General features: G+C 45.2%; 1 protein-coding gene across 2 annotated transcripts in view; it reads right to left on the bottom strand.

The window, feature by feature from the left end:
• Ranbp10 (RAN binding protein 10) overlaps nucleotides 1-15095 on the bottom strand; it is a 60258-nt gene extending 45163 nt beyond the window's left edge. The window contains exons 1-2 of one of the 2 annotated variants that reach the window (XM_028768728.1): nucleotides 14842-15095; nucleotides 13964-14075 (exon numbers count right to left, since the gene is read on the bottom strand). In XM_028768728.1, coding sequence (XP_028624561.1) covers nucleotides 13964-14075; nucleotides 14842-15076 — 347 coding nt within the window. In that variant the 5' untranslated portion in view covers nucleotides 15077-15095. Of the gene's footprint in view, nucleotides 1-8452; nucleotides 8459-13963; nucleotides 14076-14841 lie in introns of those variants that run through there. The other variant, XM_028768729.1, reaches the window with a different exon arrangement.
• Nucleotides 15096-15268: the final 173 nt, after the last annotated feature.

Genomic DNA, 15268 nt, shown 5'->3' with positions numbered 1-15268 from the left:
GGGAAGGAGGGAGGGAGGGAGGGGGAGAGAGAGAGAGAGAGAGAGAGAGAGAGAGAGAGAGAGAGAGAGAGAGATCAACTAAGAAGCCAAGAAGCTGGGGTTGGTGGCACATGCCTTTAATCCCAGCACTCAGGAGGCAGAGGCTGGCAGATCTCTGAGTTGGAGGCCAGCCTGGTCTACAAATCAAATTCCAAGACAGCCAGGACTACACAGAGAAAACCTGTCTCTCAGAAAAACCAAAACCAAACCAAACCAAACAAAGTCAACCAAGTATGCAGGCAAGATGACTCAGTGGGTATGAGCACTTCTCACAAAAACCTACTGACCTGAGTTCAATCTCTGGATTCCATGGTGGGAGGAAAGAAGTTACTCCTCAGAACTGTCCCCTGACCTTCATACCTGTGCCACTGCAAATGGATGCCCACACAGACACCTGCACACATACATGCACACATGCATGCCCACACAGACACCTGCACACATGCATGCACACATACATGCACACATGCATGCCCACACAGACACCTGCACACATGCATGAACACATGCATGCACACAGACACCTGCACACATGCATGTCCACATGCATGGCACACAGACACCTGCACACATGCATGCACAATGCATGCCCACACAGACACCTGCACACATGCATGCACAATGCATGCCCACACAGACACCTGCACACATGCATGCACACATGCATGCCCACACAGACACCTGCATACATACATGCACTGAAAAATAATAAAATACTAGCAGGGTGCAGTGACCCATGCCAGTAATCCCAGCCCTCAAGAGGCAAATGTAGAAGAATCAGGAATTCAAGACGAGCATGTGCTACAATAGTGTGTCTACATTTACTGTACCATCCAGGTAAGTGCTATGGAGTCAATCTCAGATTTAAAAAGAAAGAAACAAAACCAAACAAAAAGAAAGACAAACCAATTACAAAATAGAAAAAAAGAAAAAAAAAAGGCCGGGCTGTAGTGGCGCACACCTTTGATCCCAGCACTCGGGAGGCAGAGGCAGGTGGATTTCTGAGTTCGAGGCCAGCCTGGTCTACAGAGTGAGTTCCAGGACAGCCAGGGCTACACAGAGAAACCCTGTCTCAAAAAAACAAAAAACCAAAAAAACAAAAAAAAAAAAAATAAAAACTATACAGCTATTCCTTTTGGTACCTTTTTTACTCTATATATTATTAGTGTATTATGAATGAATGCAGGTATGTGTAGGCCATGGCACATGCATTTGTATTGAGAACAAGAGACAATTCTAAAAGATTGGTTCTTTCTTTCTACCGTAAGATTCTGGGGTCAAATGCAGATTTTCAGGCTTTAACTAGCAGTGATTTTACCCCCCTGGCCATCTCACCAGCCCTATGGACATTTGTTGAAAGGTTTATAAAATAGCTAGGGCTGGGGAAGTAGTTACATTAGTAGACTGCTTGTCTAGCATATATGAAGCACTGGGTTTGCTCTCCAGAATAGCAAAAATTGCATTTGAGCATGGCAGCAAAGCCTAAAATCTGAGCACCTAGGAGATGAAGGCAGGAAAATCAGAAGTTCAAGATCATCCTTAGATTTACAGTGAGATTGAAAACAGCATGATACCCACCCCCCAAAAAAACCCCTGTGTGTGTGTATATGTGAGTGTGTGTGTATTTGGTTTTTCAAGACAGGGTTTCTCTGTATAGCTCTGGCTGTCCTGGAACTCACTCTGTAGACCAGCCCTGTATGTTTTTTTTTTACAAAGTAGTTATACAGAATAAGCGCATGAAAAGATGTTCAGCATTAGTGGTCACTGGTCACTATGAATGCAAACAAGCAAGCACGTCCATCAGCAGATAAGCAGATAGACAAAATGTGTCTTTCTGTATGTCTAGTTCTCTAACCAGCTAGCTACTTTGTAAGAAATAACTCAGTCATAAAAAAGGAATGATGCGCCAGGCAGTGGTGGCGTACGACTTTAATCCCAGCACTCGGGAGGCAGAGGCAGGCGGATTTCTGAGTTCGAGGCCAGCCTGGTCTACAGAGTGAGTTCCAGGACAGCCAGGGCTGCACAGAGAAACCTTGTCTCAAAAAACAAACAAACAAACAAAAAAGGAAGGATGCTCAGGTTCAAGCTACAACATATACCTTCAAACCATTTTATTTTTTATTTTTTTTTTTTTTTTTTTTTTTTTTTTTTTTTGGTTTCTCTGTGCAGCCCTGGCTGTCCTGGAACTCACTCTGTAGACCAGGCTGGCCTCAAACTCAGAAATCTGCCTGCCTCTGCCTCCCGAGTGCTGGGATTAAAGGCGTGCGCCACCAACGCCTGGCTCCTTCAAACCATTTTTAAAAGTCAGACACCACAGGACTCATACTGTAGGATTCAATCGATATAAAACTACCTAAAATAGGGCTGGAGAGATGACTCAGAGGTTAAGAGCACTGACTGCTCTTCTAGAGATCATGAGTTCAATTCCCAGCAACCACGTGGTGGCTCACAACCATCTGTAATGGGATCTAATGCCTTCTGGTGTGTACCATATATACTAAATAAATAAATAAATAAATCTTTTAAAAATATCTAAAATAGGTGTGTTTTATAAACAGAATATAATGAGGGGCTGGGAGGAAGAGAAAATTGTTCAGTTTTGGGATTTTTGAGTTTCGTTTGAGACAGGGTCACACTGTGTAGTCCTGGCTAGCCTAAAACTTTTATCCACCTGCTTCTGCCTCCTGAGTGCTGAGATTAAAAGGTTGTGCTAGCACACTCAGATTGGAAATAATTATTATAATAGTATAATATTGTGACCCTAAGTAAAACCACTGAATTACACATTTAAACAAGATAAAGAGGCCAGACATAGTGGCACATGACTTTAATTTCAGCACACAAGAGGTAGAGTCAGGTAGATCTCTGTAAGTTCAAGGTCAGCCTAGTCTACACAGTGCGTTCTAGGACAGCCAGAACAACATAGTGAGACTCTGTCTTGAAAAAAAGCAAAACACTTAGCCAGGCACAGTGGTACACACCTTTAGCCCAGCACTTGGGAGGCAAAAGCAGGCAGAACTGAGTCTGAGGCTCCCCTGGTCTAAAGAGAGCAAGTTCTAGGACAGCCAGGACTACACAGAGAAATTCTTGTCTCAAAAAAAGAAAAAAAGAAAAAGAAAAGAAACCAAAGTGGACAAACAGCACATTTTATGTTGAAGGTCTTTAGCACACACAGTCAAACCCTTATAGCTGAGCCAGATAGCATGAGGGTCAGCTGGCTTTTCCTGATAAGACAAGTAAGGGCCCTGGCACAGAGCTCAATGGAAACCATCAGAGCAGTCTGTACTCTGGCCTTGTGTCAGGGCCAGAAATAAGAAGTCCCTCTCTGCTTGCACAGAGGAAACGAGAACAACAGAGAACACAAACCCAGCTCTTCTCACTGGCTCTCAATTTTCTCTCAGAGGGAAGGTGGATCTTATGAGCCACCAAATTCTTGGACACCTTAAATAATGACCACATATAGTGCAGATTTATTTTATTTTTTATTTTTTATTTTTTTTTGGTTTTTCGAGACAGGGTTTCTCTGTGTAGCCCTGGCTGTCCTGGAACTCACTCTTGTAGACCAGGCTGGCCTCGAACTCAGAAATCCTCCTGCCCCTGCCTCCCAAGTGCTGGGATCAAAGGCATGCGCCACCACCGCCCGGCAATAGTGCAAGATTTATTTGGCTACAGACTTCACAACTTTAGACTTAGAAGTTCTATCAATGCGATAGCTCTGGTAAGGAATGATACAAAAGAGGGAAAAAAGGAGAAAAAACAGCGATCTGAGGCTCAGTGCTGAGATGGCTCTGGAGCTATGGGGAGCTGAACACCCACCTTCTCTGATTTAAAATCAAAAAGATCATGTTTGGTGGTGGCAAACACCTTTAAACCTATCTGAGGCAGAGGCAGGTGTATCTCTGAATTTAAGGACAGCCTGGACTACAGCATGAGTTCCAGGACAGCCAGGGGTACACAGAGAAATCCTGTCTCGAAAAAACAAAAGAAAAAAGAAGTCCCGGATCTCCAAGGAGCCCCAGGGATTCACCCAGGAGCTTCACCTTGACATCTAACACTTGAGCCACAGCTCATCAGCAGGCAAGCCTATTCCTCTCAGAACTTGGCCCAGAAAAAAGAAACCAACAGACTCAATAACAGAGAAGACTCTAGGACAGTGGCTATAAAATGGTTTCTGGAAGACCATTCACGCAAAACATCAACTGACATTTAGGTATGAAATGAGAGCTAATATTTGGCACTGGAGACTGTATTTCATAGTCTGATAAGCCCACTTAAAACCACAGACTATTGTGGCACCAGTTACTATGTGCACCTTGCTCTTCCAGCAACCATAGCCCATTGCCAGGAAGCCATGCAGCTCACTTAGAGGAGGGGCATGACAGATTCCAGGACTATTCAGGGAGAAATAATCCAAAAGGCAAAAAGGCTTTGAGTCAAGATGTGCTCCCATAGAGAAAGGTGGCTCAGAGTGTGTTTGAGGAAGCCCTTGGTACACTCACTGCCACTGACACTCAGGGCGCATGCCAAGCAAGAACAGCCCACACAGACAATCCTAGGCTACTCAGCTCTGTGCTCCTTCTCTAAAATGCCAACAGTCTTTTTTTTTCTTTTTTTTTTTTTTTTTGGTTTTTCGAGACAGGGTTTCTCTGTATAGCCCTGGCTGTCCTGGAACTCACTCTGTAGACCAGGCTGGCCTTGAACTCAGAAATCCGCCTGCCTCTGCCTCCCAAGTGCTGGGATTAAAGGCATGAAGGCCAACAGTCTTAAAATCAAGTCTTGACTTTCCAGATCCTCCCCATTAAGAAAACCAATCACACTGCCTTTAACCACAGGTGCAGTCACTCAGTATCTCAGCTTAACGTGAGAAGGGTTCCCATCAAATCCTATGTGTGGTAGACTCTGGACTCGAGCCTCTACCTCTTTAGCTTTAAGTAATCAGAACCAGGGCACAACCATATGTAAACATGATAAATGTGCTTAAGTACTCAGGCATAAACCGTTTAACTCTAGAGCAGTTGTTTTCTCAGAGTCAGGCCTGACTCACCAGGCCTAAAATCCCAGCTAAGGAGATTGAGGCAAGAAAATCCCAAGTTCAAGGCTGTCCTGTACTATGAAATAAATTCAAAGGCATCATAGGCAATCTATTTAGACTTTGTCTTCGAATAAAGCTGAACAATGGTAGTGCACACCTTTAATTCCAGTGCTTGAGAAGAACCAGCAGACACTCTCTGAGTTTGAGACCAGCCTGATCTACAAAATGAGTTCCAGGACAGACAGAGTCACACAGAGAATCCCTGTCTCAAAAAACAAAGACAGACAGACAGACAGACAGAATGGCTGACTGACTATAGGTAAAGAGCTGTATCTCAGTTGACATAGTACTTGTCTAGCAAGCAGCAAGACCTGAGTTCAATCTCCAGCACCATATACTCCAGATGTGGGGATACACAGATGCAGATACACACACACACACACACATACACACACACACACACCCCTAGCACTCCAGAAATAGATCTAAGGCTATCTTCAGCTATACAGTGACTTTCAGGAAACTCTAGAATACATGAAACCTTGTCTCAAAAACAAAGGCTGGAAAGCTAGCTCAACAGTTAAGAGTGCTAGCTACTCTTCCAGAGAACTTACATTACATTCTCAGCACCCCTGTCAAGCAGCTCACAGCTACCTGCCTATAATTCCAGCTCCAGAGTATCTGACACCCTCCTCTGTCTTCTATAGATACATGCACACACATGTGCACATATACACAGACTCACATACATACCCATAATAAATAGTAATTAATAATATATATCAGTGGTAGAGCCTACGATATACAAGCCCAGGGTTAGATCCTAAGCACTAAAAAAACAAAAATAAGAACACTGCTGTCCTTGTTTGCTTGTTTCAGACAGGATTTCACTCTGTGGCCTAGGTTGGCCTCTATCTAATACACAACACTCCTCCTGCCACAGTTTTCAAATTGTGGAGTAACACGAACACCACACCCACTTAAAAAAAAAAATATATATATACACACACACACACATATTAGAGGCTGGAGAGATGGCTCATCAGCTGAGAGTACTTGCTGTTCTTCCAGCAGATCTAAGTTTAGTGCCCAGCACTCACAACCACCTGTAAGTCTAGCTCCAGGAGATCCAATCCCTTGTTCTGGCACTCCCATACACATATACATACACAGACGTACATATACACATATAAGCAAATAAGTTTTTAAAGTATTTTTAGCCAGATGTGGTGGCACATGCCTTTAATCCAGCACTAAGGAGGCAGAGGCAGGAGAAATTCTTTGAGTTTGAAGCCAGCCTGGTCTATGTATCAAGTTCAAGGCTAGGCAGGAATACATAATAAAACCCTGCCTGGTGGTAGTAGTTTACGCCTTTAATCCCAGCAGTCAGGAAGCAGAGGCAGGTGAATCTCCAAGTTGAGGCTAGCCTGGTCTAGAGTGAGTTCCAGGACAACCAGAGCTGTTACACAGAGAAACTCAGTCTGGAAAAACAAAACAAACTCACATTTCTTAGCCAGGTACAGTGACATAAACCTTTAATCACAGCACTTAGGAGGCAGAAAAAGAGGATCTCTGTGAGTTCAAAGCCAGCCTGGTCTACACAGCAAGTTCCAGGCTCAGCTGCCTACTTCTCATCTTCCAATCACCTCTGCCCTAAAGGCTGGTAGCTTTCATCTTAGGCTGAAACTGTGACAAAAAATGTCAACTGCCTGGTATACTGTGAACTGAGAAAAAACTTGGACTAGAATGAATGCTATTATCAATATTTGCCCTGGAAGCTCAGGGTATAATGGTGTATTGGAGCCCTGACATTTGTCATTCCTGACTACTAGGGTTATCACTGCTGTGTTGAAACACCATGACCAAAGCAACTTGAAGAGGAAAGTTTTTATTTGGCTTTTGCTTCTAAATCACTGTTCATCACTGAACAAAGACAGGACAGGAACTCAAGCAGGACAGGAACCTGGAGGCAGGACTGACACTGAAGCCATGGAGAAGTGCTGCTTACTGGCTTGTTCCCCATGCCTTCTCAGCCTGCTTCCTTATACAACTCAGGACCAGCACCCCAGGGGTGACACAGCCCACGGTTGGCTGGACCCTCCCCCATCAATCACTATTTAAGAAAATGCTGAGAGGCCTACTTATAGCTTGATTTGCTAGAGGCATTTTTTTCAATTAAGGTTCCCTCATCTCTGATGATATGTGTTGTATTAAGCTGATATAAAACTAGCCAGCACACTGACCTAAACTAAAGTTGCCTGAAATCTTAAGATACTTTCTAAGACAAGAAGAGAGGCAGGAGAGGGGTGGTCCCTCCCAAATCCTTACCCGTGTGGTCCAGGGAATCTTGTTCTGACATCCTGGTAACAGAAAGACTACTCACTGCTCTATCAAGTCCTCCAGTCCTTGCAAGTCAGCCATGACTCCACATTTTGGTCACAACAAAAACACAGTTAATCTTGAAGCTATGAGACATTTTATGTGGATTCTGAGAAGCAGAGAAACACCCTTGCACTGAGATCGGCTACCTCTTCTCTCAGACACCAGGCTTTTTTCCTACTTGATCTTTGACCACACATAGACAGACAACCCCCCCTCCCCCCAGGACTCTACTATTTCCAGTGGTCTGCTAAATTCACACTCTCTGCTCAGCCTGACAGACCCTGGCTTGCCTTCTAACTGGGATTCTCCCCTTTGTACTGACCCATTACAGAAATAAATCAAGCATTCTGGAGATGGAAGAAGCAAAAGGAATACAGTCTAGGAATTTCCCTAGAGGTTGACCTTTGACCAATGAAGATTTAGTCTATAAACGACACAAGGATCCAGGGTATGGTGCTGTGTGCCTTTAATCCAACACTCTGGAGGCAGAAGCAGGTGAACTTCAATGAGTTTGAGGTCAGCCTGATCTACACAGCTTGGTCCGGGCCAGCCAAAGCTACATATAGTATAAAACAAAACAAAACACTACCATCACCACTCATGGGACAGTGAGATGGCTCAGTGTGTAAAGAAGCTTGCTGCCAAGTCTGCTAACCCAAGTTTTATTGCCAGGGTTCACATGGTAGAAGAGAACCTATTTTTACAAGCTGCCTTCTGACCTCCATGTATGAGGTGTAATGCAAACACTCAAACACATACACACACACACACACACACATACACACAAATAAATACTAACTTAAAAATTCAAGAGCATGCCTTTAATCCCAACACTTGAGAGGCAAAGGTAGGCAGATTTCTGGGTCCAAGGGCAGCCTGGTCTACACAGCAAGTTCCAGGACAGCCAGGCTACACAGAAAAACCCTGTCTCATAAAACAAAAAGCAATAAAATAAAATCCAAGAGCCACAGAGATAGCTGAGTGGGTAAAGGTACTCACTGCACGTGCTTTGAGCAAGGATAGCACCTACTCCTCAGGGCAGAGCGGGTAAGGCATTAGCCAGTCCACAGATGAGCAGAGATTCAACATCACTGCACCATGCAGAGACCAGAGGGGAGGGCTTCCTGAATGGGAGGACCAAGAAGGTGACAGGTAAGGTCTTAATAAAGTGACTCTTGGTCTCCATTAAAAAGCATTTTGGGTGACCTGAACCCATGAGAGGGAAATGCTTAAAACATAGGATGGTACTGTCTTTCAAAGAGAAGCTGGCAAAACCAAACCATCAAACAATGACAACGTAAGCAGAGTCACTCTGAGAAAAAGAAAGAACCACGCTAAGAGAAAACTATGCTCCGGGTGAAGGAACTAGCCCACATGGACAAGACTCTCAGCAGAGGCCTGGTGACCAGACTGGCAGAGTCTTCTGCCCTAGTCAGAGTCTGTACATGCATCTGCCCTCAAAACAAAGTCCGAGATCCTTGACCACAATACACTAGGGGTTTTCCATTTGGCCCCTACTTACTCTGCCCTAGACCGAAATTTTTCCAAACAAACATGGTCTCCCTGTGTAGCCCCAAGCTAGCCTTGAAGCCAAGCTGGGTTCAAGCTTTTGATCATCCTGCCTCTGCTGCATGAGCAGAATAATTACAAGCATAAGCCACCATCCCCAGAACAGTCTATATCTTTTCATGTGTCTCCTGCCCAAAGCATCTGTTTCTGCATTTGTTTATCTTGAGCATTCCAGCTGCTCTTTGTGATTTTCATCACCATCTCTTCTGCAAGTGTCCAGAGGTGCAGAAACTCAGAGGTGCAGAAAGAGATCTAAGCCCTGGGCCAACCCAGATAGGGTCTATAACATGGGCTAACAATTCCTATGCTTGTGTGAGGTCACTTGTAGGGATGTATCTCTGTCATCTCTAAATAGGCCTCATGTCTGTTCTCCTGGAGCCCAGCCCTAGGAGAATCAATGTCCATCCTGGCTTGTAGCATGAATGGGTGGGTGTACTGCTACGTGACCAAGCAAGTCAGAGGTGGCTGGCTGTAACCAAAGATCCTTACTCAGGGCCCTAGACAAACACAACCCCACCAGTGCTCCCTACACCACCTAGTGATCTAGCCTAAGTCTGCTGTTCTTGGGTAGAGCCAACCATCACATGTCAGGAGGCCTCCGCCACTAGGATGATGTTACAGTCTATTTTGAGGGTCACACTGAAGCATCTGTCAGCCAGGAAAGCCACACCCTCCATGTGTCATCATAAAAAGCTGGGGACATCCACAGGTCCATAAAATCAGCCTGAGGAACCCAGATGCCCCTTATCTCAGAGGGGCACCCCTGGCAGGGCTGGAGACATCTCCTCACCCTATCAGACCTGCTCCCTAGGTTCATAGCTCTGATGACTTGGCAAAATTCAGCTGAGGCCCTTCGGTCTGTGCCAAGCTCTTAGCTCCTTCTAAAGAGCCCTCCCTCCTAAACAGGAAGAGCACAAACGTCCAGTACCCTGTCATGAAGCTAATTACCCATTTTAGTCACAAATCCACAGGTAGTGCCTACTGGAAATCCCTACTCATCCCTCACTGTAGTGCTCAACTTTGAATCCCCTTATGAAAAGCTCTTCTCTGGCCTACTGAACAGGCCACAGGCTCCCTGAGGACAAGGCTGATCTATTGCTGTCTTTGCTTCTGCTCTATTGTATCTTGTACAATCAGGATGTAAAAACAAAACAACAACAAAAACTCTATAAATCCTTGAAATAACACCATTCTGTGGCCCTTGGGAGGCTTAGGAAGCAAGAAACTGCCGCTTGTTTGAAGTTAGCTGAGCTACAAAGCAAAGCTGTCTCAAAAGGATCACACCCAAAGCAGACAGACCAAACCTTTCTGAGACGCTGGAGAGAGAGCTCTTCCGCTAAAAGCATGGGTGGTCTTCCAGAGGACCTGAGTTTGAGTCCCAGCACCCATGTCAGGTAGGTAACTACCTGGAATGCCAGGTCCAGGGGATGTGCTATCATATTCTAGCCACCTCAGGTACTTTGCTCATAACACATATACCCAAACACACATACACATGCAACTAAAAATAATAAAATCACTTAAAAAAAAAAAAACTTTTGGTAAAACCAAACCAGACTAGCTTAGTGTTTTCTATAAAACACTAAGAAAACAAAAGCACTTCTTTCTGATGAACCATGACAATAAAAAAAAATGGATTAATAAATACCATAGAAACTCACAAATGTACAGAAAGATAGGTTTACAGATTCAATGGAAAACTGAGTTGGTCAAGCCCACCAAACAGCATGCCCTGCTTCTCTAGCCTCAGTGAGCACTCTCCCTGTCAACACTGTGAGCTTGTAAGGATCCAAAAGGAAGCTCCTTCACACTAGCCCAGAGAAGACATACAATAGCAGCCATACGAGGAAAAGTCAGCAGCAGCTCAGACACGTGTCGGGGATCAGAGCAGGACATCTGACAGGTGAGGCTATTGCGTGTCTTAAGCCCTGCAGCCAGGGCAGGCCACCAAGCATCCCAGGGACTCACCCACACAACAAGTCCATCGTCATCTGCTCCAGTCATTTTCTAGAGATGCTCAAATGAGACAACACAGGAAGGCTAGAAAACCAAAAGCTATAGCCACAGTTCATGTTCATACCATCAACAAGACCTGAGTCAGAAATATGCTACCAACACTGACGGGGAAGAGGCACTGTCTGCCTGCTGCCCTCCTCAAAAACCAAACCTGAAATGGAGTTCTGTACATAGCCAGGGCTACACAAAAAGAAAAAGAAAACCTGACCTGTACTATGTGGCTCATACCAACAACTGGTTACATCTTAACCACAAAAAGCCTTTCAGGGATTCCAGAAAGTAGCCCTGGGGAATCCTATACCCACCCCTATCTTACTGTTTTAGCTGTCTGTCAACCGAAACAAGCCACTAGAGACACATACACACATGACCTTTATTAAACTGAGCCTTCTCGATCAACTCAACAAGTGTATTTGACAAATGTAAAACTACGAAGAATAGGTTCCAGGAATGTGATCAGTTGGCAGAGCATCTGCCTACTGTCTATGAAGCCCTGGGTTTGATTTCCAGCCCTGTATAATCAGGTGGAGTAGCATGTGTCTGTAATCCTAGCACTGGGGAAGTAAAGGCTAGAGGATCATGAGTTCTAGGTCACCTTTCATCATATAAGAAGTTATAAGTTGGCCTGGGATTGATGAAACTTTGTTATTTAAAAAGGAAAACAAATGCTGGGAAAGCAGCCTGAGAAAAATACTCTCTGTTTTGTTGAGACAGGATCTTATTATGTAGCCCTGCTTGGTCTGGGACTTGCCATGTAGACCAGCCTGTCTGCCTCAGCCTCCAGTGCTGGAGACTGAAGGTGTGCCTCACCATGCATTCACCTTTTTTAGACTTGTAGACAACACAGAAGTCAGACAGTCCAACACCGAGCTTTCTTTAGCAAGAGCCACTGAAATCTAAAAAGCCAGCTGAAGGAATCTAGATCTCTAAGTTTAAATACTCCCCTTCTGAAAGCTTGCTCTTGTCTCTCACTAGCTCGGCCCTTATCTATGAAAAAGGGTCACAGAAAAAAGATCCATTTTTCCTCCCTAAAAGTTTAAGAAATACACCCACCAGTCTCCCTGGCAATATCTGAGTCCAACACCAATATCTTAGTCAACACTGTAACTATTTTTGAGGTGTTTGTTTTAAAAGGTCTTTCTCGGCGGGCTGTGGTAGCACACGCCTTTAATCCCAGCACTTGGGAGGCTGAGGCAGGCAGATTTCTGAGTTCGAGGCCAGCCTGGTCTACAGAGTGAGTTCCAGGGCTACACAGAGAAACCCTGTCTTGAAAAACCAAAAAAAAAACAAGAAACAAAAAAACAAAAACAAAAAACAAAAAAAATGTCTTTCTCATTGACACTGATTTAAACTCATTAAATATGTTTTATCAGATGGTGTGAAAAGAAATTAAAGTCTTAAGTCTTCCAGCAAATGTAAGTTTCCTATCTGCAAATGAAGCAGGTGGGAGTGGAAGTTAAAGATGCAACAGATTCCCTTGATTAAAATCCTAAAGTCACTGAATGTTAAGGGTCAAGGCGGTTGAAATGCTCACTGAACTCCCCAGAGTGACTATAAAGAGACTCAAGCCCCACGATCCACCCAAGCCCATGGGGCCCTCCAAGGCCAGGACATCACAGAGTCGCTGAGAAAGCATGCAAGGTTCTAAACCAACAGTCCTGCCCCAGACTAAGCCTCTTCTTTTGTTTTTCATTTTGTTTTGAGACAGGGTCTGACAGAATAGTCCTGGCTATCCTGGAACTCACTTTGTAGACCAGCCTGGCCTTGAACTCACGGAGATCTGCCTGTCTCTGCCTCCTGAGTGCTGGAACTACAGCCATGCATCATCACGTTCAATGCAGACTCAGCCTCTGAACCTGGTGTTTTGTACACAACATAAGAAAGACAGTTGTGAGGGGACAAAAATGATCGTAAAAGCTCAAAAACACACACTCAGGTCCACATGAGTGTCACTGGTAGGGTTTGCAATTCTCCCACCACAATCCTAAGAAAACTTGTCCCTTAGCCAGGTGACAGTATTGGTAGTGGCATGTCCCTTTAATCCCAGCACTCAGGAGGTAAAGGCAGGAGGATCTCTCTGAGTTCAAGACCAGCCTAGTCTACAGAGTGAGTTCCAGGACAGTCAGGGCTATACAGAGAAACCCCTACTTAAAAAAAAAAAAAAAAAAAAAAAGGGGGGAAAAAAAGAAAACTTGTCCCAAAATAGTCACATTGTGGTGGAATAGCTTGGGACACCTGTTTTGTTATAACTACTAGAGGTTAAAGGAGACTGGAGGAATAAGGAAGAAAAGGAAAAATGTCCCCTCTGATGCCCTGTGTCTGCTTAGGTCACCCTAAAATAGGGAGTCTCCCTAATGCTGACTTTAATAAGATCTTCCTAAAGCTGGTCCAACTGGTGTTCAAGTCCTTGGACTGAAAAACAAGTTTATGAGCGGCACAGTCACCTGACTCTGACCGTGTGTATACTGCTTATCCAGATGACAGTGGCCACCACAGCTTTGATGAATGCTACACAGACTCTACTATCCCTTTGAAGCTTACTGAGGCCTCTACTTGACTCAATGCCATAAAAAGGAACCTCAACTTCGAAAGGAGGGAAGTCACAAACACCACATGCTAGCAGGGGAAACCCCATTTGCCCTCTGAATTGTTAATGTAAACTTGTTACTTACAACCCGGACCTATGACTATCTAATTACAATACTAAAAAAAAGTGCCCTCTGCTCTACCTACAATGTGCCTACTGCTCTCAAAGCCCACTGTTTAGACCAGATCATGCCTCTAGTCAGACGAGAGGTAGCCCAGATCCAAGTGGGTCAGCAGGCTAACATCAGTCCCTATTACTAGTTCTAGAGCTTCAAACTTTGACAACAGGGAACACCAGTTCTACATTGAGGAGGGAAAGGGATAGTGAAGAAGGCTTACCCATCTCTTCCTTTGCTGACAATCTTTACTTCAAAATAGTAAATACCACAGGCTGCTGGGATGGGGTGGGTGGCCCGTACAGAGGCTGCATCTTTGTGATTTTTGCCATGACCTGATATAAGAATCCAAGGAAGGAATGTCAACACCAAAAAATACAAATGGAGTCCTCCTTTTTCTCTATGCCATGGTGACTTCAACCCTCCCTGGCCAGAAAAAGTTCTTGTAGTCTCCGAGGAATAGTAAGACACCTGAGTAAACACTTAAGCCTCCTGCCTTTAGATCATCTCCTCCCCAGAACAACAGTCCTGACAGAGATAATGTCCTCTATAACAACAAAACAAGGGTAGTTATAGGCAATAGAAGTTTGTGGGAGACACTGAATACTGCTGTCTGTCTCTCCAGAATCCAAACAGCCCGGCCTGGAGCCCAGGGGAAGGAAGTGGAAGAAATGGAAGTCACCACCAACAACAACTTTAGCATACAACCTCCAGCTGAGTCCGTGAGGACTGGCCGACAGGCAGCCCATGCACCTACTGTGACAATGTTATCACCTCTTTTTGCAAACATTATTGAAACTAAGCCGTGGTAAAAGGGCCTAGCATAAGTTGGGAGCCAGGTCAAGAAAGAAGGGTGGCCCTGAAGTGGAAGGTCTTGTCCAACACTGGTGCTGGACATTTAATGTAGTTGTCTTTCAGTCGGGTATTTAGGAACAGGGCAAAGGAAGCAGGTAAACCCCGGCCTGGCCAACCTCTCTACTTTGGACGTTCCGCTGGGCTAAGGCCCAACTCTCAGAAAACCCGGGCAAAGAACGGGATAATGGGCATATCCTCCCTGCAGACGCTCTGGGCTTGTCTCCCAGCGGCCAGACCCGCTGATACCTTTGTAATGGACACGGAGGTTTCCCTGGGAGAGGCCGATGTAGTTGTACTTGTCCTTGGGGCTCCAGGAGCGTGGCAGCGGCGTCTCGTGCTGATTAACCGCAGGGTACAAGCGCTGCAGGCGCCGACTCAGTTCCTGCTCTCCAGGTGACGGTAGCCCGCCCCCCGAGTCCCCACCGGAGGAGTCCCCAGCCTGTGGGTTCCCAGCTCCCGGGTCTGCCGTCGCCGCCGCCATCTTGGAGGGAGCTGCTATTGTGTCACTGGGGGCGGGGAGGAGTGCTACTAGATCTGTCTTGCTCAGCCAATGGGCCGTGAGCATCCCAGGGTCGTAGGGAAACTGAGTCCGAGTCCGGGCAACCTTTCTTTGGGTAGTACGATACTTCGCTAGATGTAGACTACATATCCCACAATGCAGAGCGCTATAGAA

This window comes from Grammomys surdaster, unplaced genomic scaffold (genome assembly GCF_004785775.1).
Source record: "Grammomys surdaster isolate TR1022 unplaced genomic scaffold, NIH_TR_1.0 187, whole genome shotgun sequence".
Taxonomy (NCBI): Eukaryota; Metazoa; Chordata; class Mammalia; order Rodentia; family Muridae; genus Grammomys; species Grammomys surdaster.
Note: the sequence above shows the minus strand (reverse complement) of the source record. Positions and strands in the feature narration are given on the sequence as shown.